The sequence below is a fragment of the Marmota marmota genome, unplaced genomic scaffold (assembly GCF_001458135.2).
Source record: "Marmota marmota marmota unplaced genomic scaffold, marMar, whole genome shotgun sequence".
NCBI classification, from domain to species: Eukaryota; Metazoa; Chordata; class Mammalia; order Rodentia; family Sciuridae; genus Marmota; species Marmota marmota.
Genome location: NW_026000224.1, coordinates 4,984,221 through 5,010,272, shown reverse-complemented (window position 1 = coordinate 5,010,272; position 26,052 = coordinate 4,984,221). Strand labels below are relative to the sequence as shown.

Below are 26,052 nucleotides of genomic sequence, written 5' to 3'. Positions count from 1 at the left end.
TCTTCTTTAGAAAAATATCTATTGAAGTCCTTTTCCTATTTTTTAATTGAGTTGTTGGGTTTTGTTTGTTGAAGCTTCCTTGGTTTTTTAAGCCAGGGTAGGTGATATTTATTGCTCATAAAGCTAAAGGCCGTAAGAAGAGGAAGTGTTTGCTATGTGCATGCAAAGTGAACGACCTGTGCAACATTAAATACTGCCCTACTAGTATTTATACAATTGTAGGTTAATTTTAGAGGCATCATATTTCTTTCCCACTTTTACATTTTAGTTTACCTGACAATACAACACCCACTCCCCAAAATCATGGCCTTTTACCCCTTGTTTTCAATACTTTATAAATATAGAAACTAAGAGTACTTTCTCCAGACTAGCTACTTCTCTTGGATATTACTGTGGGGCTCTGGGCCTAACCCCAAAGTCCTCTGAGCCCTGCCATGCCCACAGTGCCAAGGAAGTGCCCCTGCAGGGTCCACTAGTGTGGCAGCGGGGACCAGCAGGTGTAGCCCCAGGCTGATGGAAGGCAGATCACTGCAGGCAGCCAGGAACAAGATGGATTTTTTTTCCTCTGGGGAAGTGGCCTCCCACCTGTGGGCAGGTTAAATCTGGCTGTAGGATTTGTGCTGCCCTGTGCTGGGGGTACGAGGTGTGCCTCCCCTGGCGGGAGGCCTGGTCAGCCACCCTTTGCTGCCTCCTGCCTGTTTTTATGGCACTATTTCTGGAGAGCAGTGAATTTCTGCTTTTCCTCTGGTGTGTTTGTGACTTTAGCTGGAAAACCTTTTGTGGTTCAAAATTGTCTCCATTCAGTGTTTGAATCAGTGACACAAGCTAGCGTAGGATGAGGTGCAGGGGAGGCAGCGGGCAGGCGCACTGAGCGCACTCTGTCCAGGGCTGCCTGTGCTGACAGTGGTGAGCAGATTCAGGTGGCCGGCTCGGCTATTTGCATCTAAAGCCAACACTGGTGAGTGAAAGGGACTTCACAGTTCTCTCCTCGGGGAACACCAGAGGGCAAGTGGGCAATGTTGGGTTGGCTCTGAGTGCTTCCCTAGCCTCCACCTGCCAGCTCGTCCCCACAGTGCATCCTCTACACTTCCAGGCCAAGAATAGCCTCGGTGCTCAGTGTGTTGAAAATAAAAATCTCAAGCATCCTTAGTGCTGATGATGTGGATTGCAGTTTGTGTTTTTTTCTCACTACAGTGGAGAAACTTTCTAAAGAAAAGGTGTTCGCATTGCTTAGTTATTTATTGCCTTGTGGTTTTATTTCCTTATTTCATAAAAAAGGAGAAGTATTAGAAAATTTCAGAATATTTTAGTGGTTAAAATGTCTGTTTCTTTTGGTTTGGTTGGTGCTTATCAAGCAAATGTTCCACAGGCTGATTAGCCTCAGTTATGTCTTTAAGATGAGGGACGGCAGGGATGCTGACATTGCTAGATGTGTCAGGGTGCAGCTGACACATCTGTGGTCAGCAGATCAGGCACTACATGGCCACAAAAGTCATGGTTTTGTGTCTGGTCTCTGTTTTGATAGAGCATTTTGATGTCTCAAACTGCCTTGACTGAACGTCTCAGAACCCTTGGGAGATTCTAATGCATGTAACATTCTCGAAAGAACCCCGGGCACATCCCTGATTTCTCAAAGTGAAAACAGAATATTAGACCTTACCCTTGTACATTGAAGCTCATGATTTATCTCTGATTTAACATGATTTTTATTTTGGTCTCTGAATTGCAAATCAGATATTTATTATGTGCTTTATAAAAAGAGCCAAGTAGAGGTCTCTCTGGGAAAATATTTTAATAAAATGTATCTTTAGGGGCTGGGGATGTGGCTCAAGCGGAAAGGCGCTCGCCTGGCATGCGCGGGGCACTGGGTTCGATCCTTAGCACCACATAAAAATTAAAAAAATAACGATGTTGTGTTCCCCGAAAACTAAAAAATAAATATTAAAAAATTTTCTCTCTCTATCTCTCTCTCTCTTTTAAAAAAAAACGTATCTTTATTTCAGTATGTTAAATAGTGAAGATGAAGAGATATTCAATAATGAAGAATGTGAATATGCGTCCAAAAAAAGGAAAAAGGACCATTTCAGAAATGACACAAATACTCAAAGTAAGATCATTTTCCTCAATACTACGATGTTCTACTTGTTGAGTATGTTGATATGCCTGATTGCTGTGGCTGTGCTACCTTTTAAAAATAAGCAGTGCTATGGGTATGTCAGCAAGCACTCTGTCCAGTGTTGCCTGCTGAGTTAGTGATCAGACGTTTTATATTTCAAGAATTTTAAGAATTTTAAGATTCATACAGACAGAAGATGGCAAAACCCACAACGCTGCCCCACATGCTGAGGGTGGTCACAGTTCAGTTCATTCCTGAGCAGGGAAGCCGACAGAGAAGGGCAGGACTAGAAGTGCGAGGAGCTGGAGTTCGGGACATGGGATGCTGCACAGGTAGAAGGGCACAGGAAGGTGGGGCAGAAACTCTCCTGACAGCATCCAGAGTAGTCTCCGACACCTTCCAGGTGTGAAGAAGGCGGTCAGGGGAGAGGCTTTTGTTTGTGGAACACCAGAGGCATCCAGGTGCAGAAGGATGTTTGAATGTGTAGTTCCTAGTTATTTACGTTTTGATGTCACTGCAGCCATCACTAGCACTAGTTTTCTCTTCAGCTGCTAAGATGAGGGTCATCTGATGTCATTTCCACTGCGGTATCTCAGCATCCTCAGCCCATCAGGGAACAAGGCATTTCAGTTTCCCTTGCCCCACGTAAAGCATCTTTGTTCATATAATGCATCCAGTAACTTAGTTAGCATGTCCACTGTTGAGGTTCCTTTAAGATCTTCATCTTGAAATAACTTGCCATATTTTAAAAACAAAGTTAATTTTTATTTCAGGTTTTTATCGTGAAAAGTGGATCTATGTCCATAAAGAAAGCACAAAAGAAGTAAGTATTTTTTTATTATAAATAGGAGCCTATCCCGCATAGCCTCTGTTGAATATGTAATGTCACCTTAAAGAAGTTATTGTTTTTGAATATCAGGTTTGTGATTCACATTCTGATAGGTGTGTATATGTGAGTAGCGTTTGAAGCGATGATTCACAGTTGTGTGCGTATGCATAGGTATGACTGTGGGTTGTGAATGTGTGCATGTGCACATGTGTGGATGTGTTTGTAGTGCATATTCTACCTGAATGTGTGTGTTCGTGTGTGCATATATGCATTGTGTGTTGTGTATGTTTTGTCATGCATCTGATGTATGGGATGTGGGCTGTGTGTGTGTGTGTGTGTGTGTGTATGTGATGTATGGTGTGTGCATATGTATGGTATTTGTGGTATTTGCTCTGCATATTTGTTACGTGTGCATGTGTGGTGTGTGTGTGTCTACGCACACACTGCATGATCCCCTGTACATCTCTGAACCCACACTGGTTATTTCAGACCAGGTTGTGAGGTATATTCTGTTGGTGGGAGCCATGGCTACAGATAAGGATGCTCCTTGCTCTGATGTGTGTGTGTTGGAGTGAGGGTGACCACTGAGCCCCTCATTTTGTGTGGAGACGGACTCCTATGGAATTGCTCTCGGGTGGAGCAGCAGAGCAGTTGGAATGCTTGCCAGCCTTTGATTTCCAGGTCAGCAAAGCTTCCTTAAGAGCCATCAAGCCCTCATTAGCTTCCAGCTCTGTCTCCTTTCTCTCTCCTTAGTGCCAAGGCAGCCTGGCCCTTATTTACCCCTCTCAAAACTTTGCATTTGCTTCCATTCATAGCAGTTGGGGAAAGTAATTCAGGGAGGAATTATTTACTACATAGTAAAAGTTAGGATAAGTTAAGTGTCCTGGAAGTGTTAACAGTGGATATCTTTAAACTAGCCCAGCAGCCTAGAAACTTGGGGATTAGATTCTGAGAAAGAAAACTATTGACCTATTTGGTGGTGGTTAGTATTGTTAAATGGGTATAACATGACTCTAGTTCTTAACACGTACTCTGGGACGCCATGGGAAGATTGACAGAATCTAACCTACTTTGTACAAAACAAGGTATGGAGCTTGTAAAAGACTATTCAGTATTTCACCTTCTCTGCGTTACTGCACAGATCGCAACTGGAATTTGTCTTCAGGCAACAGGGATGTCCAGGAGTCCTTGGTTAGTGTCTAATGAGCTTGGGACTGCCCAGGACTGGCACTGGGAACTAATGGGTCCTCACCCCCACACACACACACACCTTCCTGCTTATACCTGGTATACACCCACATGGCCTGCAAAGGCAAGCACACTTGTGTGGTTCACTCTGAACCAGACCCATTCCTGTTGTGAGATGATAGCTGTCTGGAAGAGGTGTCTGCACCAACATTTAGAATTTCATTCATTCAAAAAAGAAGAAATTAAGACTAAGCTGGGATGTATCTGATGTATTAGGTTGCAGTCTGTATCTGTTTATTCTTTGCTTCACCATAAAATGGAAATGCGCTAGGAAAGCATTCTGCACAAGAGATGCTCAGTGGACATGTATGTTGACTGTTTCAGATAAGCGTGGGGTTGGTTTCTGCACACATTAGGACTATCCTTGGCTTGGACACAAAACCAGGAGTGCCTCCAAGGCCATATCTGAGACCAACAGACATTCTGCTACCCCAGCTTCCCCCAGTCCAGCCCCACTGGCCTGTTTGGAATCTGGGGAGTCATCTGTCACTTCTTATAGTTCCTGTCATTGTCCTCCAGTTTACATGTCCCCACAACTCTAAATTAAAACCCTACTTATAGACATTAGGTATTTGAAACATAAAGGTGGAGTTCAGAAGCACTGCTGAGCCTCAAGTGAGTTCTGCAGACTGGGGAGTACAAGGTGCTCCATTAAGGGAGGTCTGCAGGGTAGGATAGTACTCTTCAGCTTCAGTTAGACCTTTGTTCTCATTACCAGCTTTTTTGTTTTGGGTGCTGGGCACCAATACCCCTATCTTGGAAACTTGCCATCCTCAGATCCACCACGTGCCTTCAGACCTCTCACCCACAGCCAGGGGGCCCTCTGAGCCTTGCACCTTGTGATTGAGCCTTCTTGTGCATGGTGTGTAGGAGTTTGGGACCCACCTTAACCATAGCACACTCCCAGCCCTGGGCAGTACAGACCTCCCTGCAGGGAAATCCTTCTCTAGCATGTGCAATGCCAGCACCCTTGGGTCTATTTGTATCTGCCCTACCTGTCCATAGCAAAAGAAGACAGCAAGGGGCTGGGATTGTGGCTCAGTGGTAGAGCGCTTGCCTAACAGTGTGAGGCACTGGGTTCGATTCTCATTACTGCATATAAATGAATAACATTTTTTAAAAATTTAAAAAAGAAGCCACTGAGGGATTCTGTAAATACATATGGAAGAAATCTTCTGTATGAAAGCAGATGTCCTATGCATCAACTTTAAAACATGTCCACATGGCCTGGCAGCCATTGATTGTTGACTGTGCTGACCACTGACTAATCTCACTCCCCTGCTTTTCAGAGGCACGGCTACTGCACTCTAGGGGAGGCGTTCAACCGCCTGGACTTCTCCAGTGCCATCCAGGATATCCGGAGGTTTACATACGTGGTCAAAGTAAGTTTTCTATTTCAAAAATAGCTTTGATAAGTCTGGGACGCGGCTCAGTGGGAGAGCACTTGCCTAGCGTACACTAGGCCCTGGGTTCAATCTCAGTATTATAGAAAGAGAAAAAAAAAAAATGCTTTGATGATTCTTTCACACCTGTTTTGAAGATGATGAATATGAAGTACCCAAGATGCTTCTTGCAACTGCAGCAAGGTCTTCCCACTGGCTGTAGGAAGAAAAAGGCATATTCGGGAAGGAACACAGGAGTCAGGGACCTCCCTCCCGCAGGCTATCCCTGCCACCCTGGGCTCTGAGTTCCCAGGGGCCATACCTTAGCTTTAGTTACTGGGAAAGTAGGCTTTCTCCAGCACATCCTGCTATGCCTGCAGATGGGTCATGAGGCAGGACATCAGAGACGGTGTGTTTTGGTCAAGCCTCTAACCCTTCTTTGCTATGCATGATTGTATTTTCCCCTTTGGTCTTACTGTAGGTAGAGTTGGTCATTCTTGTCTTCATTCAGACTTTTACAACCCTGGGAATCACTCCCCAGTCTTTTTAGCCCTGAGATCTCGTCCCTGTCTCCCAGTTTCTCTGTTCAGTAATGAGGTTGGAAACCTAGAAAGACACCGTGGGCCAAGACATCCGGTATTATGAGGTTTTAAAGACATTTCGCCTCTCTACGGAGGATGGCTTAGTGGCCTCAGCCTCCTTGGCTGTGCATGGTGAGGATGCAGAGGCCGAGCACCTGTGGAGGACCGCTCAGGGAAGCGGCTCCACTCTTCTGCTAAGGGACCTCAAAGTGATTGAGCCTCCTCGTGCATGGTGTGTGGGAGTTTGGGACCCACCTTAAGGGCTGCTGCTATTCCCTCGTCTTCTGTCTTCTCTTGAGGTGGCCGTGGGCAAGGACTAGGCTGCACGTAATAGGTCCTTCACCATCAGGACGCAGGGTGAGAAGACAAGGACGGAAGCCAAATCTCACTGTCCTGGCACCAGGAGACGTTGTTGACACTTCATTTCCCATGATTCTGTAAACTGTGATAGAAAGCAAGTGGCTTCTCAGTCATCAAAGGACATTTGAAAACAGTGTCTGTCAACATAAGTCTTTGAAAGGTGCCGTCCTTAACGCTTGTGTGGACATTGCTCAGCGGGCCGCCACAGGGACAAGTCAAGGGCTGATGTGTTGTTGTCATGCTGCATTCGGAGCCCTGCTATATCACAGAGTCCTCAAACACAGTAGGCATTTCTTATTCCTGAGTGGGAGAAGAGCAGACCAGTCACCTTCCACATGGCTTGTGGTAAGGTACTCCACTGACTTTTGCCACTGTTAAGGATTCTCTGAAGTTTGGCTTAAAGTATGAACTGGCTAGTAGGACGTTCTAAAATCATCAAAATTTTTTGCCAAGTACAAGTACCTTCTCTTTTCAAGAATACTTGTTTCTTAGAAAACATGGAGCATATTATTTCTCCTTTTAAGAAAATTCTTCATAAAAGGATGTCCTCCCATCTTCCAAGTTAGCAGAATTTCTTATGCAGGAAAGGGTGCATTTACATATTTTGAAAACCTTTATTAAGTGTTGATTTGTGACTTGAAAGTAGCCTATTTGATTAACTCCAGGTATTATATAATTTTTCCCCTTAACAAACATGCTAGGGGCTAGGGTTGTAGCTCAGTGGCAGAGTGCTTGCCTAGCATGTGTGAGGCACTGGGTTCCATCCTCAGCATCACATATAAATAAATAAAAAATAAAGGTACATCAACAACTAAAAAAAGTAAAATAAAAATTAAAAAACAAAACATGCTGGATGAAAGTACATGAGCAAAATGTGTTAATGCTCCTAAGGACAAGTTTTGTCAAGGAGGAAGGACAGTGAGAGACCAGCCTTGGGGCCTCCTGTGGAAGTCAGCTTCACTTGAAGGAGCATCTTTCTTCTGACATGGGCGTCTGACCTCAAGTGAAGTGAATCTGACCATGTAGCTCTGGTGCTTTCAAGAAAATCTGGGCATAATTGACAATGAGGGGGGTAGGCTGGGCTTGGTTCATCAAGTGAGGGCTGACAAGAGCTTGTCTTCCAGTGGATCCCAAGCTCCATTTGAGATTGGAATAGCCTGGAGACCGTTTGCAAGTGCCTGTACCCTCTGGCTTTTGTTTAACTCAGCAACTTTATCCTCTCAGCAAGGTGACTTGTGGAGCACGCCTAATGCAGCAACTAAGGATGCTTTTACAAAATCAGAACACAAGTTAGAAGGTAGTTGGCTTGGGGGGAAGTAACAGTCTGTCTTTCTGACAGTGCCATAAGTCTGTGGACAAGGCGAGTCCCGTCTGGATTGTAAGTGAATGAAGGGTGGTCCAGGAGGGAGCTCTGCTGGAGCACCTGAGGGCTGTGTCGGAGGCGGGCGCCTGTGGGGGTCTGCAGGTAGCTGCTGAGGCTCCGGCCAGCAACCCTCGAAACCACAAACTGCACACAGGTTCAGAGAGTCAGCAGCCCCAAGGACCACAGGTTCTGTTCATTTTGAGCTAAAGACAGTGAAAATGACCTCAAAATCAAATGAGCAAACTTCATGCCATGGGAGGTCATGGAGAGCTCCAGGGCAGCCGGCCAGGAGGTGGGGAGCCCTGAAGCCGACCTGCTACACTGGCTCCACCCATCGCAGCTTGACTCCGGGCCGTTCTTTCTCTCTGCATCTTTTTCTGTTATCCATGCATCAGGGATGATGGTGACCACTGCCTCACAGGCATCCTGAGAATCAAAGGCCATCAGTCAAGGACCTCAAGTGATGCCTCTGAGATCGCAACTCAGTTCATGCTCACGTGGGAATCTGGTGAGTCCAGAAGTCAAACGGGAGCACAGCTGCTTTGCCCTGCCCAGTGCACATTGTGCTGTGAGACGAACTTAGAAATAAGGCCAAGCTGAGGCTGGCTACCCTCCTCCAGCCTCTCAGGCCCAAGGGGTCAGAAGCCATGGTTCTGTTTGGCCTTACTGAATTTGAGCTGCATGATCAACAGAGACTAGCCTCTTTGATATGATCACATTTTCCTCTGTGGCCATTTTCACAGATGGTTCTCATGAATATTCTGACATATCAAGTCATACAAATTCTCTATTTGAAGGATATAACTTTTACTATTTAAGAAACAATTTTTGGTGATCATATTACTTAGTTTTTCTGTGTCCTTGTTTAAAATTGTCAAATTTTAAGAGATAAATAAAAATCTTCCACAATATTTTTGTTTTAAACAGATTTTCAAAATGCGAAAAGATTTTGCTTTAGAGCTATACCGAAACTTAGGGTTGTTATATTTTCTGTGTAAATTGTGTCTTTTGCCCTTTTATCTTAATTATCACTTTGCCCAGAATCATCTTAGTTTGCAGATGCTGGTGTTGGCCCAGGTGGGTCCATGAGTGAGTCCTCCGTGGTGACCAGTCTAAGCCTTGTGCGAGTGACTTTGGCATCTTTCTGAAGCATTTTTCAGGCCTGGTACTGGAAAGCGTCATTTGTGTTGGAGGTGGGGGTCATCATCTCCTGGGATACCTGCTACTGTCCCTGCAGGTTCCTCCCCTGGAGCTCAGTTGTAACTCGCTCTGTGCCCGGGGGACTGAGGACACCAAGGGGTGGCTCATGGAGTTGATCTGTTGATATTTGGCATTTGGTGTTAAGAAGGTTTGAGTGTGATTCTCCCTGTTTTGGTGTTTGGCGTGCTGCTCTGCACATCCTCTGGCTATCCGGAGTAATAGGAGAGCCCTCCTCCTTGCGTGCCACATGCCAGGTAGCCTGGAGCTGGCTGGAAAGGAGGCAGGCATCCTAGGCAGGAGATGGAAATGATCTTGACCTTAAACCCCCACATACTGCAGGACCTCCCTTCTGCGGCCCTCACTGTTCTTATGGGTGAGAAACAGGGTATGATGACTTTCTTTTCTCTTTCCTTAGTTTGTGTTCTGGTCTGTTTCCTTCATGTCCTCAGATTGAATCTGTGTGGGATGGCTTTTGGGTGTTGGAGGCTCCACTTCAGTCCAGAATTCAGAATGGACAAGAAGTCCATTGTCGTGCAGATCTTAAGTTCCTTCTGTCAACCCTGCTTTATTAGCAGCAAAGGTAATAACCTATAGAACTGAATCCTGTCTCTGAATTGGCTCTGAACTGAGGCCGGGGCTTACAGTGCCGATTATGCCAAGGGATAGACAAGGACCTAGTTTGCAGTGTGATTCTGAACTGAGAAGAGGAGGGCTGGCGTGTGTTTCAGTGGTGTCGTGCTTGCCTAGGATGTGTAGGCCCTGGGCTCCATCCTCAGCACACCACAGCAAGTGCACAGAAGCATGCACATACTGAAAGCTCAGGCACAGGACTGGATCTCAGCGCTGGCTTCTCAGCTTCACTGGGCTCATGCTGACCTGACCTCTGGTCAAAGCCCTGGCTCTGCTTCTGTGTCATTTCAGCACAGAGTTCTCCCATAGAAACACATGGAAGCTGCAGAATGTTTGTTCAGAAGATTACCCCGGGACTGCCGTATTTACAATGTTATTTGTGGGCTGTGTGAGTTAGTATCTTCTTCTCTCTCTCTGGAAATCAAATCCCCGAAGAAGAAGGAAGGGGTGACAAATTCCATTTTCCAAGAAATAGACAGATGCAGTTCGTGGCCTTTGTGAGATGCGCAAGGCCTCCCACACGGCCAGTACTGGTAGAAATACCATAGGCAGACTGAGCAAATGTGCTTGGGTGGCAGAGACTCACCACCCCCTGCATGAGGAGCCCTGGGGACTGGACCCTGCCACAGTAAGAGCAGAGGCTAGTGTGAGGCTAGCTGCGAAGGGCTTCTCCAACCAGTCGTATCAGAGATGGCTCCAGGGTTGTCCACCTGTGCAGCCACGCAGGAGAGAGCCTGACAGATGAGCTTGGCAGCTGCCCTAGTTCTCCTCCTGGAGTCCCCTGCAGAACAGGGCCCAGGAAGTTCTGCCTACCCAGAAGCAGACATCAAAGAGAAGATAGCTTTTACCACATGATCATTCTCTGAAGAAAACATGGAAAGAGCAGCTAAATGAACACCAGAAAAATATATCCATGAAGCCGGGTGGATGCCATAACCACATCTCAACATGCTGGAGGACCAGAAACCGAGCCAGTGAGGCAGTTCTGCAAAGGCAGGCTCAGGACAGAAGCTGAAGAAAGATGTTAGCACACCAAGGAGGTGAGGGGAGAGGCAGGTGAGCCTACAGAAAAGGGTCAGAGGCACTGGGGACTGGAGAAGCCCGGGGGTAGAGGTGGAATCTCCGCAGACGCTCAGAACGGAGCAACATGGTAGTCTCAGGACTAAGAGACTCAGCACAGCTGCAGAGGACACGAGGGGTGGTTGGTACCCTCACAGATCCTCAGAGAGCAGCACTAGAGGGAAGGCTTGGCCTCTTCCCCATGGCAGAGCAGACCCAGGCAGGTGGCAGGTGTGTGAGTGGCTGCTGCTCCACCCAGGTGCTGGGCCCTGAGGCCAAGCGAGGGACTTGCTGCAGGGAAACAGACCAGAGTCCTCACAGAGTGGGAAGAATGGGCCCTCAGACTGCTCCTTCTTCATGAGGCAACGGAGAAGTCCTTGCTGGATCCTCGGGACTGTGTGTCTGAACAGCATTTTGTTTGGAGGCTGCAGACAGGCAGCACTGACCACATAGAAACACAGATAATATTGTTTTCGCGTATATTTAGAAAACTGTCATGGTCACGTGATAATTGAACAAATTTGTGAGGTACAGTGTTCTGGCCACCTAGTTTATAACTAGCTTGTCCATTTCCTCACACATTCATTATTTCTTTGTGGCAAGTACATTCAAGATCACTCAGCTTGTTTTGAGATCCATGGTGGTGTTGTTAAGGACATTCACCCTACTATGCTTGTCAACACCAGTGCTCCTCCTGTCCAGCTGTAGTGTGGCACAGGTCAGCCAAGCCTCTGCTAACCCTCCCAAGCTCCTGCTAACACTGTGGTACTGTCTTCTGTGAGAATAGCTGTTGAAGATTCCACATGAGAGAGACTGTGTCTGGCTTATTTCACATAACACAATCGTTTCCATTTCTTTCAGTGTTGTCTCCAAAGGCTGCATTTGTACACTGATTTTTATCCTGCACCTTCCTGAATTTGATTATTAGTTCTAGTAGTTTTTTGGCAGTGAGATCTTGTCATCTGCCAACGGTGACAGTTTGACTTCCTCTGCTCCGATTGGGATGCCCTGGCTAGGATTTCCAGGATTGTATCGACTGACAGTGCACAGTGGGCATCTGGTCCCATCCAGACTAGAGAGTTCTCAGCTGCCCCTCCAGGATGCTGGAGGCTGGGGGCGTGTGCTGTGTGCCTTCCGTCCCTCTTGTGTCAATGGTTTTTGTCCTGAAGGATGTTGGCTTCCATCAGATGCTCTGTCCAAGCAACCCTGTGGATTTTGCCCTTGATGAGTGGTGTGCATGTTTCCTGACTGCTTCCCTGACCATCATGGCGAGTCGTCTTGTCATGCTGCTGGCCCCGGTTGCTAGAGTTCTGTGGGCCTTTGTCCCCCAGGATGCTGGCTGGTGGTGTTCTGTTGTGTTCTAGTCTGATTTTGGCACCAGGCCATGCTGGCCTCCTAGAATGCATTAGAATAATTCCTCCCCTCCTTGGTGTAATCTGAGAAGAAGTGGAATTAGTTCTTCAAGTGCTTGGCAGAACTCAGCAGTGGAGCTGGGTAGTCCTGGACTTTTCTGGGACAGGGATTTTACTCCTTGCTCAGGCTTGTTACTCATGGTTGATCTGTACAGGTTTTCTGTTTCCTGGTGATTCAGTCTTCGTAAGTTGTGTGCTTCAGGAGTTTCCTCTAGAAGGTAGTGAAGAAGGATCTGTCTGAAATGGTCACAGCTCCTGCTTTTTAGTCCAGACCTTGGCAATCAAGAGCATTTTTGAGGAAACTAACTTTAACCAATCAAGAGATGGCTAGGAAAGCAGTGGCAACAGAAGTGGACATCAGCAGTGGCCCAGTGCACTAACTGTGGCCGGGAGGTGACATGCACGGACCAGGGTGCAGGACGGAAGTGAATGTCCTAGACCCTGGCAGTGAAGAGGTGGTGCAGCTTGCAACACAAGGTGGGGAGAGGGCCACAGGGCAAGGGGGAGGGGCAAGAGAATGTCAGCTTTACCCTGAGGTTTTGGAAACCACTGGAACTGAGACGTGCGGTCGAGGTTCAGGAGGGTGAGAGAACAGTGCTGGCTTAAATTACAAAAGTAACCTCTGGGATGAATACACAAACTTCCTTAAGTTCTAAAGGAAAATGAGGACTTTCTTTAAAAGTTACCAAACAAAAATATGTCATACAAATAAGGCCAAACCCACGAGGTTTCCAGATAGAACCAGAAAGCAGAGCGACTCCAGGCTGTGCCAGAGCAGCACACCAAAATGCAGACTCTTGGGGGAGGGCGGTGGGCTCCAACCAGGAGGAGAGGTATGGAAGAAAAGCACATCAGCTTTGTGATGCCAGCATGGCGCGGGTGCTGTGTGAGGCCAGAGGGCAGGCAGAGGTGGATGTGTGCCCTCTTCATGCCTAGAGTGAGGCTTGCACCTTGCAGATCCCAAGTGGTCCTTACTGTGGGGCCCTCGATGTTCTGCCAGTGTTGCTGAAAGAGCTGGAGCATGGCATGGCTTCTGCCTCTCAGTTTCCAAAGGGAAGGGCCTGTTGACTTTCTGATTGTGTGGTCAGCAAACAACCGTGAGTCTGGGTGTGAAATAGCATCACAGTGGGTCTGATCAGGACAGGCACACCCACATCCCCATCCTGTAGCCTCTTGTTGAGCACCCGCACAGGCCTGGAGGGCAGAAGGCATCCTGCACAATGGCCTTCCCGGAGTGTTCCCAGGGTAAGACAAGTGATAGCCATTTCCTATATGGATGCAGACTGCCCAGGGCTGGCCAGGAGCCTCGGTCCAGGTGTCTTCCTTCTGCACTGTGCCTTGCCACCATGCTTGTGTTCCATGTCACATGGATTTGAAGATGCTTAGCTTTCTTTTCCCTCTCTCCTTAGCTATTGCAGCTGATTGCAAAATCCCAGTTAACTTCGTTGAGTGGTGTTGCACAGAAGAATTACTTCAACATTCTGGATAAAATTGTTCAGAAGGGTAAGACAATCACTGATGTTTCCAATAATCTGAATCCTCATTAGAAATTTAGGGCAAGAAGGGATTTTTTCTTTTCTCTTTCCCCAGTATTTATGTAGTGAAAAACAACAATACAGACACATGACAACGTCAGACAGGAAGGCGGGCTGTCCCTGAAGTCCCAGAGTTCTTTGGGTGCCGGTTTTCTTTCTGAAATCTCTCTTGGCACACCAGAGAACCAGTCTCCCAGTTCTACAGAGCCACTGTGCCTTCTCGTGGTCAGCCAGCTACACTTTACTTGGCTGAGTGGCTCCACAAACAGCAAGATGGTGGTTCATTCACTCTGGCCAATAATCACACAAGCCAATAATTCTATAATAATATTCTTTTAAATTTAATGAGCTTGCTTTTGTTATTGTAGCAGCAGTCAGTAGAGGGAAGTTTAAATTTTATACCATGAGTTTAGTGCACGTATAAAACTTAAATATTCTCTTTATGACAAGTACAAAAAAAGTGTATACTGACCATTTTAAAGGCAAAACTGTAGCTCCAGCTGAAGATTTGCTGATAAAATGTAAAATTTTAAAAAATCTCATTATACTTGGGATATCTCAAAAATGAAGCCAGTTTAGGCTGTAATAAAATTACACACTTGTTTTTTATTGTGGTAAAATACACCTGACGTTTACCACTCTGACCATTGTTAAGTGTACAGCTGGGCAGCATTGCGTGCATCACCACCATCCATCTCAAGAACATCTTCGCTGCCCAGTTGAATTCTGCCCCCATGGAACACCAGTTCTGGCCCCTGGCATCCACGCCCTGTGTTCTGATGTGATTCTGATTGTTGATACTTCATGGAAGTAGAAGTGCACTGTCACAACCTGCACGATGTTGACTCCGCCCGTTTCCCCAAAGTAGGGCAGTGAGTCAGGTTAGAAAAAGTAAAGAAATGAGAAACTTAAGAAACAAAGACAGAAACAAGTGAAACAGCAGGACCCGATGGGGCCAGCCCTGATGGGACTGGGTCTAACAAAGAGCAAGAGTCTGCATCTTGTCTTCATAGGTAGGAACTCCAAAGTGTGTCAGTGTGCCCAGCTTCTTGAGGAAGACAGGATGAAGATGGGAAAAATAACTTGTTTGGGGCTTGGCAGGTTACGCCCATCTCCTCTACCTCTGGGCAGCTGTGATTTGAAATTAAGCCTTTCTGAACTAGTGAGTTCCATGACAAACATAGAATTTCCCCTGTCAACAGGAATCAACTTGCAAATGGGCATTCTCCCGGGCACCCTTGCACTCCGAATTTCCCCAGAGCAGTGCGTGTTTCACTGTCCAGGGTCTCACATAGTTCAAAGCAATGACTTGTCACCTGCCCACGACAGTGCACCATCTTTGTCCTTGCGAGGCTGGCATTCACTCCACACAGGGTCTTCTGGGTTCGTGCGTGTGGCGGCACCTCAGTCTTCTGCTTAAGGCTAATACTCCATCATGAGGATGGGTCAATAGACAAGACACCTGAGTGTGAGGCTAGACCAGTGTAAAGTGTGGTTCATTACATCAGCCCGTAACTTCGTTTTCCTTTTCCAGTGCTCTGTGACCACCAGAACCCTCGCCTAATCAAGAACCTCCTGCAGGACCTGAGCTCCACCCTCTGCACCCTTATTAGAGGGGTAGGGAAGTCAGTGTTGGTGGGCAACATCAACATTTGGATTTGCCGTTTAGAAACTGTCCTTAACTGGCAACAACAACTACAGAACCTTCAGATGACGAAGGTATGAGTGTCTTTCTTCTTTTAAATATTGTTTAATTGACACGTAGTAACTATATGCACTTATGTACAGAGTGGCACTTAGTGTGTACAGTGCAATGATCACCATCATGTCAGGGTGATTGGCATATCTGTCACCTCAGACAGTGCCATTTCTTTGAGTTGGGAACAGTCAAAATTGTCTGTTATCTGCTTTTAAATATTCAATTAGTTATTGTCAATCATCATTATCCTCCAGTGCCACAGAACATGAGCCATGACCCTCCCATTCAGCAACACCTGGACCTGTTACCTCCTATTCCATCCTTCTGGGCCTGACTTATTTCACTTAACATAGTATGTTCTAGTTCCATCCATTTTGCTGCAAATGACAGGATTCTATTATCTTTGGGGCTGAATAGTGTCCCACTGTGTATATACATTTCCTTTATTCATCCGTCAGTGGGCACCAGGGTTGATACATATCACAGCTATTGCAAATGGTGCTGCAGAGGATGTGGCGGGCAGGTGTTTCCCCACCCCATGGGCTTGGGTACCTTTGGAGGTGTAGCCCATGGTGGAGTGACTGGATCACACTGAAGACCTGTCTGAGGCTTGAGGGACCACACACTGTTCTCCATGTGGCTGTACTAACTGGCACTCCTGTCAACCAGGTCTCGAGTCCTCCTTCCTCCACATCCTCCCTGGATAATAACAGCCATGAGGACTGTGGTGAGGGGTGTTTCCTGAGGATCAGTGATGCTGCATGCTTTCATGCAGCTGTGCCACTTCTGTGTCCTCTCTTGAGACATGCTGTTTCAGTTAGTTGGCCCATTTTTAACTGGATTTTTGGAGTTTCCTGTGTGTTCCAGAAATTAACTCCTTGCGGGATGCGCAAGCTCAAGCACTTCTCCCATTCTGCATGTCTTACTTCACGGGATGGGTCGCTCCCCTGTTGTGCTCTCCCTTGCTGCGCAGAGGCTTTTTAGTCTGATCAGCTCTGATTTGCCAGTTTCTGCTTTTGTTGCCTGTGCTTTTGGCTGGCAGCCAGCGCACTGTCTCACGAGCAAGGTGCGTCTGGAGCGCGACAGTGATAGAAGCACCAGCGGTGTGTGCTGGCTGGGCTGGGTGGGGTCTCCGGGCGGCACTGATCTGGAGCATTCGATGGCTTCTCACTGTGCTGGCTTCAGGCCACCCAGAGGTCAGCTGGCTCGGAGAACTCCTCCATGTGGCAGAACTGGCTCCGGGTGTTGTCGGACTGCAGGCTTTCCCAGCAGAGGTCTCCAAGCCCAGGGGCCGGCAGCACTGCACTAGGGGCTGTTGAGGACCTGATATTGCAGGTGCATGGGGTACTAGGGAATGGGCCTTATTGGCTCTGAAGCAGGCAAGAGGGGAGAGAACAGTACGCTGGTGCCCGGGCCTTGCCTGTGGGTGGGGTGGGAGCAGGCCAGGACCCTGAGGTGGCAGGCACTGTCCAGGCCAACTGATGTTGATGCCAGTCCTCCATTACATAAAGGGGACTGTGACTGTAGGGCTTCCCGAGGTGGGCTTGGTGACATTCACTGCAGCCCAAGCCCATCCCACAGCCCAAAGGGTGTTGCTCCTTGGTCAGCCTGGCCTGGTCCGCAGAGGGCTCTGCCTGCCACAGCAGTGTCCAGGAGGCCTCCCTGCCTCACTGCAAATGGCCTGCGTATTTATAGGTACAGTGGGGCCCTTAAGCTGGACCTGGGAACAGGTGCTACGCTGCCCTTGGCTCTGAACCTCGCTGCTCCAGGTGTGTGTCTCTGTGGCTTTGTGCCTAATCTTCATGGCATTGGCAGTAGGACAGACTCAGAAAGTGCCACTGTTTGGATCTGCTTAGACGCGCACTGCCTCCTGTGGGACTCTGCCCTGCGCTGGACAGCAGGGACGCGAATGGCTTCCACTTGAGCCACAAGCACTTGGCTCATCAGTAGCAAGGGGTGCTCGCCATTCTTGGACTACAGCCAGGGAGGGGCTGCTGCCGCCACCCCTGGTCCCATCAGCTGAGAAGACAGACACAGACCACGGGATCCTGTCCAGAATGCCAGGGCACAGTGTCCTCCTGCAGAGCATGGTGGCAGGAACACTGCACTCCCAGAAATCTAGTGATTTCCTGAACCAAACCCCAAAGTCATTCATCCTGCAAAACCAGATGGTCAGTGTCCACTTCTGCAGGAGTATGCGCAGTAGTGTGCACTGACCAGGGGGATGAGAGAGTCAGGAAGCACAACCAGAAGCTGCCGATCTGCCACAGACCCAGGCACCATCTCAGGACACTAGGAAGAAGTGCTTCCAGGGAGGGTGTGGGAACACCGACACAGCTGGACCAAGGCCCCAAGAGCCCAGGGGGTGAGCCCAGACCCCACTGATCAGCCTCAGTGGAGCTGAGCTGGCCCAGCACCAGGCTTCACGTTCCCCCCGGCCTCTGCCTTTCTGCATCCCCTCAAGTGCAGGCACAGCATGCTTGTGCTCAAGCTGCATGAAGGGAGGACATGGCTTCGCGTGTGTGTGCGTGTGTGTGTGTGTGTGTGTGTGTGTACTCACATAGGCTGGCAGCCAGAGGGGGCACCTTGGGCTTGTGGGGTGAGCACAGAAGTGGAGCATATGGAGGCAGATGGCTGTAGGTAACGGCAGTGTCCACTGCAGACGCACTGAGTGGACCTTGCTGTGTGATGTCACACGTAGCCATATCACCAAACACCTATGCCTCAGACATCAGGCTGCACCACACACACACACAGACAAGTTCTGCTTCTGGTCATATCTTAATATGGAAAAGCAGAACTTTTAAACAATAGCTAAAATAATGCTGAAGGGGCCTCTGAAGACACTGTCTCTGAAACACGTTCTGGTCACATTGACGCTTCCCCTGTTTGGAGCCCACTTCTCCTGGGCGTGCCCTGAAACAGCCAGTGAAACTCTCAGCTCTGAACATGAGCATGGAGCCGGTGTGTGGAGTGTGTGGCCTTCTGGCAGGGCGAGTCCCTCAGGCACCAGTCCTGCCCCAGGTCGCTGTGTGGGAGCTGTGTGGTGCAGCCCACCATCCTTGGAGGGCTGGTGCCTCCACCTTCTCAGGCATCACTGGGGTGCATCTGGGCTTTTGTGTGACGACAGCTGCTGCTGCCTCAACGAGATGCTGTCCATGTTTCCTTCCAGCAGGTGAATGATGGCCTCACCCTCAGCGACCTGCCATTACACACGCTGAGCAACATCCTCCATCGCTTCTCAGACGGGTGGGATGTCGTCACCCTGGGCCAGGTGACGCCCACCCTGTACGTGCTCAGCGAGGACAGGCAACTGTGGAAGAAGCTGTGTCAGTACCATTTTGCTGAAAAGCAGGTGGGTGTGTGCATGACACACTTGGCTGCAGAGGCCCGTGTGCCCTGCCAGGTCTGTCCTGGCCACTAGAGAGAGGGCTGAGGCTCCAGCTCTGAGCATCAGGATGATCAGGCTGTATTTTCCACATTTAAAAAGAACCGTGATTCTGAAAACCACCCAGAAACAACTAGCACAGCCGCAGCATGTTCTCTGTCCCCCTTGTTGGTGACAAGTTCCCCAGGGTCCCCTTCATCTAACGAGCTGACCTCCAGCTCTGCCTTTTACCAAGCTGTGTGTCCTGGAAAAGCCTCACAGCTCTGGGAGGCCTGGCTTCCTGTCCCCACTCACAGCTCTCTCCGGAGAGTCCCCAGGCACACACGTGTGTTCAGGGCAGCCTGCCTAGGGCCTTCCCCGTCCTTGGCCAAGTCCTGCTGGACTGCTTCAGAGCCTCTGCAGAGCTGACTCTGCACCAAGGGAGGGCAGAGGACACCCTGTGCAGCTCATCAGACATCACTCCGATTAAGTACTAGGAGCACTGGGGGTGTGCAGGTGTGGGACGGAACATGCGCTCTCAGGGCCAGGCGTAGCTTAGTAACAGACCCTGAAAAACATGCAGGCATATTAGAAATGTGTGAACAGGACGCAGGTGGGAAGCATCCTCATGGCGAAACCAACAGAAGTGAGCTTGGACCGGTCGTCTCAAGTGACCAACAGGCTTGACTTGAGCTTCTGATGTGGGCGAGGGATTCAGAGTCAGAAAACATGGGCGAGTGGGCTGCTCCCCTTGTGCGTGGGTGGGCACCGTGCTGGTAGAAGAGGGGGCAGCTGAGCCTGCTCTTATTCCAGGAGACTGGTGTTTACAGCCGGGTAGGTAAGGACCCCCCTTTACTTTTCGAGCTGCCCTGGTTCCATCTCAATGAGAAGCAGATTTCCTCACAGACTCCATCATAATTTGCAGAGTCCCCAGAAACAGGGACCCAGCTCGAGTATGGCATAAAGCCTTGCTCTTAGGCGCAAGGCACAGAGTGAGGGCATTGTGGTGAGCAAGGAGGGAAGGCTCTGCCAGCTGTGGCCGTGGGTGCACCTTGGGCTTCTGTGGGCACCATGGAAGAGCTTGTCTCTTTTCCCACAACCAGAAGAGTGTAGCGTTCCTTTATGATGCTGTTGCTTCGTGTGGCTGTCCCTGCCACGAGTGTGGGGACAAGCATCATCACCCCATGTCTGCTTTCTGTCCCTGGACATCCCTGTTCTGGACATCCCTGTTCTGGACATCTAGCTTCTACCCTCAGCTCATACGGTCCTACAAACCAGAGCTTCTGTCCTTCCAGGCTAAATAACATTCCACTCTGTGGACACCCCGGGTGTTTTTGTCCACTCCTCACTGGGGGACGCTGGCTTTGTGCCCACCCTGTGCTGTTACAGTTGCTCACCTCCAGGTTTGTGGACATGCTCCCCTTCTCTAGGGTGTTACCAGGAGTGGAGCTGCTGGCCAGCTGTGGCTGTGTTTGGCCTGGGGGACCAGCTAGTTGTCTCCGTACTTGACTCCCGGCAGCAGCGTTAGGGTCCCACACTTGCTGCTGTCGTGGGGTGTGAGGGGTGTTGTGCCCTATGTCCCTGGCTGGTTGGGCACCTCTTTATGTTTTTAATTCTATTGCCTATTCTTACATGGGGCTGTCTTTGTATTGAGTTGTGTTCTTTATGTGTTCTGCATACAAGTCCCTTATCAGACAAATGACATGAGTTGCTTATTTTATGCATCATGGACATCATGCCAGTGCTGGGTCATCAAACCCGTCGCACAGCTGCAGTGGTATCAGTATACAGGTATCCCACCATTGACTTGTCCCTTATTGGTGTAATCCAAGTAAGTTTAATTTCAAATAATTGTTTCGTGAACTCTGCTGCCTTTTAAAAATAGCTTGACACTTTATATTGTTTTGGAAATCATTTGCCAATTCTGAACAGAATTTTGTTTGTTTAGTTTTGTAGACATTTGATTCTTTCAGAAAAAGGACATGTAGAATGGAAGTTGATGTATTTCACACTTCAGAAGTATTACCCAACCAAGGAGCAGTATGGAGACACCTTGCATTTTTGCCGGCACTGCAGCATCCTCTTCTGGAAGGTAATCATTTAAGTGTCTCCTGGAATGTGAGGGCTGTAATGCAGCAAAACAAATCATTCACCTGTATTTTAAGTGGAAAGGTAAGAATAAAATGGAGAATGCTGTCTGTGGCATGTTTCATCAGCCCTATTGAGTCAGCCTGTTGAAAACAGATGCCGTGTCCTCTCCCCACGGATGTCAGTGACAGGAGAGAGAGCAGAGGTGGCTCCTGAGCATTGTTACTTATCAGCAAGGCTTTGGTGAAAAACTTAGACACATCATCTGCTCATCTACAGCATCCACTGTGTCAGAAGAGCAGAGCTGGACCCCTTCACCTGTTGCCTACTGTTGTCTTAGACTTGGTGGTGAACCTGGCATTTGATGGTGTTTGATGTTGAGGCTTCAGTGGGGAAAAGGTGTTCAAACTACGGAGGCCTGATGCTGATGGCAGTGCCAGTCCTGACCCCGCTGCCCACCCACTGTCCAGGGGCCCCTCCCAACTGTTTCCAGGCTGGGCGAGGGTTGGCCTCTCCTGGAAACAGGTGTCTGGCTCCCAATCTCTGAATTGAGGGCAGCTACAGATCCTGTTCTGACTGACCTTCTGTTTTGCATTTATCTACATATGTTATCAGATGGGTCATAGGCAGGCTCTAGAGTGTTTGGAAAGAGAGAGCTGCTTTCATGTCAGACTCCACTGATGATGCTCTGGCTTGTTATGGTGATCCACAGCTGAGTGGACGCTGTAAGTGGCCTGTTTCTCTCATGTTGTTTCACAGGCTTTACCTATTCCATCAGAGGTAAGCAGGCCATGCACAGGACGGCATAGGAGGTTCTACCCCTTCAGTTTACTGTCCTGTGTTGGAGAGTGCCTTCCCTCTTCCTCAGAATCAGGAGCCACAGCACAGCTTTGCTCCGCAATGCTGTAAAGAGCAGGGAACGTCCTGTGTCCTGATGTCCTGGGTGGTCCCAGGAGCGCACGTTGCTCTGATCCCTCCCCCCCCTTCTCGGGCACAGAGGCACATGCCGGTGCCCTGGCCTGAAAGGAGAGGACACGTGAAGCAGCTCTCACCTGCTTTGACTCCTTACTTGGTGGGAGCCAGGCCAGGCCCAGGGGATGCTCTGAATCGCTCACACTACTGAGAACGCAGCTCCCACCCGGTCAGAGCTGGTGATAGACGGTACGTCTAGGTTGAACTGATGCTGATAAGGGTCGCTTATCTCTTTTCTCCCGATTTTATAGAAACGATGAAAGTAATGATAATTACATACGTGGAAATCACTCTTCGTGGTATAGAACCCTTTCAGTTTGGTGAAGACGTCAACATTCTTACAAGAATATGTAAGAATATTGGAGCTCGCCCTATCTGCTAAGTAGTTAATAAAGAAACACACACTTTCTCGTGAGTTTCTGTGGTTGTCAGTGAAAGAGGTGCTGCTTAGGTTTCCTGAGACAGAACACTCGGCAAGGTGCCTGTGGGCTCCAGGAACAGAGCTGTGGCCAGAGCCTGAGGTGAGGCAGGCTTGACCTGTCCAGCACCCAGGTCTGGGGAGCATCTCCTATGAGCACTCTGACCAGCCGCCCCTACTCATGAGCAGGGAGAATGTGGGAACCCCCCAGATGGGCTAGGAGTGCAGGGCTGGGGCCTGTGGGGAGCAGCAGGCTTGCTGGTCCTCCTGCTAGAGGCTGAACGCACAGCTGCGAGACACTTGAAGGTCCAGATCCACACACCCATTATTTAGCATGGAGGAGTAGACCCTCGGGGAAAAGGAGGAATGAAGGACGTTCTCCAAGTGTCCCTTGCACATTGAAACACGAGCCTTGCTTTATGTTTCTCAGTGAACACTTGTGAAGATTTAGCACAGGGGCCTTGTGAGTTCTCAGTTTGAGAGAATTAAAAGGAAATGGAGTATCTTTGTCCCAAGACTATCTTCAGTTGTATGGGATTCGGGGTGTCTGGCGGTTCCTGTCTTTTCGTACTTTGCATTGCCCTAGTTACCGTTTTTTATTTTCATGAGTAATCTGCATAGTCCTGAATGACCATGCGCAGCTCTTCCTAACCCATCTTTCCTTCTCCCCTCTGCTGCCTCCCGCGGGCTTTTCTGCGTGCTAAGGACTACCACCTCGCTTGGCTCCTGAAGGTACTGCCTGTCTGCACTGTGCTGCTCGTGCCTGCTCCTCGCCCTGCCTGGCAGCAGCCTGGCTCAGGTTCCGGCTCTCAGGAAAACTGGAGACCGTTCATAAAAACACACTCAGTTCCGGGGCCGGAGAGCCCAGTGCTGCCCCACGCGGCCTTGCCAAGAGGGCGTCTGCTTCTTCACAGGCTTGCTTTTCTTCTCTCACTTCTGAACTACAGTTCTGTCTCCTTGGCCGTGGGCAGCACCGGGCAGCACACCCTGGGTTCTCCCCATCCTTCCTGAACAAGGGCTCCAGGTGGGCAGAGGCCAGCCACTCCCCTGGCCTGTGCCCAGTAGAGGGATCCCAATAGCAAGGTCTGCATGGGCCAGGAGGAGGTGGGAGGGAGTGGGCAGGGAGACCAGCAGCCCCTGCACTGGCAGCTCCTCACACTCAGGACAGCACTGGTGTCCTGCTCCACTGCAGGCCTCAGGAATCCACCAAGGAGGTACCGTGGCACCATTGGGTGAGGTCGGGGTCCCCTTTGCCAAGTGCTGGTGTCTTCTCTGCAGCTGTGACTGACAGTGGTAGTGGCAAGTTCCTAACCCAGCTCCCCTCCCCACAGGACTCAGGTCACCCCTGCACTGCGGCTGACCCCGACAGCTGCTTCACGCCCGTGTCCCCACAGCACTTCATCGATCTCTTCAAATTCTAAAGGCAGCCCTCACCCTGCTGTGGCCGTCAGATGTGAACACCGCGCATTCTGTGCTTAGTTGGTGGAAAGTGTTCTCGTGACCAAAAGCCATGATGGTTCTGCTACTGGCAGTATCTGGAGGCCCACACTTCTGGAAAGAACTGGAAAGAACATGAAAAACTGCCACGCTGGGCTGTGCGGCAGGAATGATTGTGGTACATTTCTGTCTTTGAAGGAGTCAGGAGACCCAAGAAAATCATTTCTGTTCTTCCTTTTAAACTTCTTTTCTTCTAAGCATCTTAAAATTTGCAATTTTGTATATTTATAAATCAGATCAAAAAAGATTTTTGGTTTTAAACTCTACATTCTGTGCTAAATAGATACGAATGACCAAGAATATGCTTCTGGGGTGTCAGGTGACAGTTCTCCATGGACATCTTCCACCCCACAGGGGAAGAGGGGAGAACACTGATCCTTGTAAATACATTATAAGAAAAATAAATATCACACACAGTTACTTTCACAAAAGCACTGGCAATGTCAGGTAAGGCCTCCAATATCAGAGGGACCCAGGGAAGCACTGAGCATGTTCCATCAGCCGGGCGGTGATTGTGCAGACTGTCCCTAGCCTTGCTGGGGGACCCAAGCCCAGGAGAAGGCCTCTGCCAAGAAGGGCAGCCAGCACAATGTGAAGACGGCTGCCACAGGCAGCAGAGTGGCCCTCGTGTGTGCTGAGGTGGCTTTGCCAGTGTGCATCCTAGTGAAGACGATGTCAATTGATGTCATTCATATCAGTCTAAAGAGTTTTATTTTAAAATAAAGTATGTCCATTTCAGGAAATTTTGAAAATGAAGGTATGTAAAAAAAACAAATAAATGTCACCCCTGATTCCATAATGCAAATACAAGTAAGTGACCCTCAGCAGCTGCTGTGTGGAACTGCACCACTGTTCACTCATCTCTGTATGGGGTGAGAGACCTTGGCAAATCATTTCTGTAAAATGTCCTTTCCCCTGGGCACAGTTGCACACACCTGCAATCCCAGCTACTCAGGAGCCTGAGTAGGAGGATCGTAAGTTTAAAGCCAGCCTGGGCAACTCAGCAAGAGCCCACCTCAAAATATTAGGGAAATAGCTCAGTGGTACAGCACTTGCCTAGCATGCATGAGGCCCTGTATTCGATCCCCAGCACCTCAAAAACAACCAAAAGTAAATAAATAAAATAAACAAAAGACGAAGCATGTTAAAATCTGTGAGTAGGCATAACATATTTTGGATCTTCGGTCCTTCATTCTGTGCTGAGCTGACATAAAAGCTCAAGAACAGTTTCCTGACGTCAGATGACAGGTTCCCTCCAGATGGATGCAGACCCTCAGCCCCTGTGTGTAGACCCAGAGGAGGGCTTTTCATGGAATCATAAACACCCTGTCTGCTGTGACCAGAAGCCTCCTCCTGTGTCATTCGAAGCCCTGGCTGCTGTGAAGGTCAGCAGTGGGTAGCCTCTGACCCTGCGTGGGGCTCTGCATGGGGCAATCCACAGCAGGACCAAGGTGACCAGCGGAGACATGCTGGGCTGAGGTTGGCACTGTGTTCGCTGTGTGTTCTCTCTTGGGTGTTGTCTTGTTCGTATTGTTTTTTCTTGAAAGGTTAATCGTTACAGTGCTGTTCAGCTGTGCTGAGGAACCACATACATCTGCATTTAACTTGCATGAATTGAGCAGTTTCTCTCAGAGAAAAGTGTACCATCCTGTAGGGATCCACTCTTCAGCTCATCCTGGGTCAGGAGAGGCCGCCCTGGCATATGCGTAGAACCCCCAGGTCACAGGCATCGGGAAGCTTGCAGGTGGTGGCAAGCCGCTCCTCAGGGTTCACTCTGTAGGCGACTCTGATGTCAGTCACCAACTGTAGAGTGCAGTAAAAGATTCATGGAACTTAACCAGGCCTTCATCTTCTCAGTGAAGACTATCCCCGTTAAACAGTAACTCCCTGCTCACTCCGCCAGCCCCCGACAGGCCTCTACTGTGAATGTGACGACTCTAGTACCCCCTGTGTGTGGGACCGTGGGACCGGCTTGTGTTCTCCAGGCCCATCCATGCTTTGGCGAATCAGGCCTCCCCCCCGCCCCCTTTTTTTTTGGTACCGCCAGGGATTGAACTCAGGGGTGCTCAACCACTAAGCCACATCCCCAGCTCTCTTTATTTTCCGTTTTATTTAGAAACAAGCGAGTCTCACTAAATTGCTGAGGCTGGCTTTGAACTCGCCATCCTCCTGCCTCAGCCTCCTGAGCTACTGAGATTACAGGTGTGCACCACCACACCCAGCTTCCTTTCATTTTTAAGGTCGAGTTAAATTCCACTGTGTGGCCGTCCCATGTCCTGTCCATTCTTTCATTCAA

At 49.0% G+C, this 26,052-nt stretch overlaps 1 protein-coding gene across 10 annotated transcripts in view; it reads left to right on the top strand.

Annotated features, from left to right (window-relative positions):
• Positions 1-24,499, top strand: part of Fbxo25 (F-box protein 25) — a 51,713-nt gene extending 27,214 nt beyond the window's left edge. For 5 of the 10 annotated variants that reach the window (XM_048792834.1, XM_048792827.1, XM_048792828.1 and 2 more), the window contains exons 3-11: positions 2,004-2,107; positions 2,890-2,939; positions 5,483-5,575; positions 13,590-13,683; positions 15,250-15,434; positions 18,587-18,769; positions 20,730-20,873; positions 22,965-22,991; positions 23,591-24,499. In XM_048792834.1, coding sequence (XP_048648791.1) covers positions 2,004-2,107; positions 2,890-2,939; positions 5,483-5,575; positions 13,590-13,683; positions 15,250-15,434; positions 18,587-18,769; positions 20,730-20,873; positions 22,965-22,991; positions 23,591-23,680 — 970 coding nt within the window. In that variant the 3' untranslated portion in view covers positions 23,681-24,499. Of the gene's footprint in view, positions 1-2,003; positions 2,108-2,889; positions 2,940-5,482; positions 5,576-13,589; positions 13,684-15,249; positions 15,435-18,586; positions 18,770-20,729; positions 20,874-22,092; positions 22,257-22,964; positions 22,992-23,590 lie in introns of those variants that run through there. The other 5 variants (XM_048792829.1, XM_048792830.1, XM_015504662.2 and 2 more) reach the window with 5 other exon arrangements.
• The last annotated feature ends 1,553 nt before the right edge of the window (positions 24,500-26,052 follow it).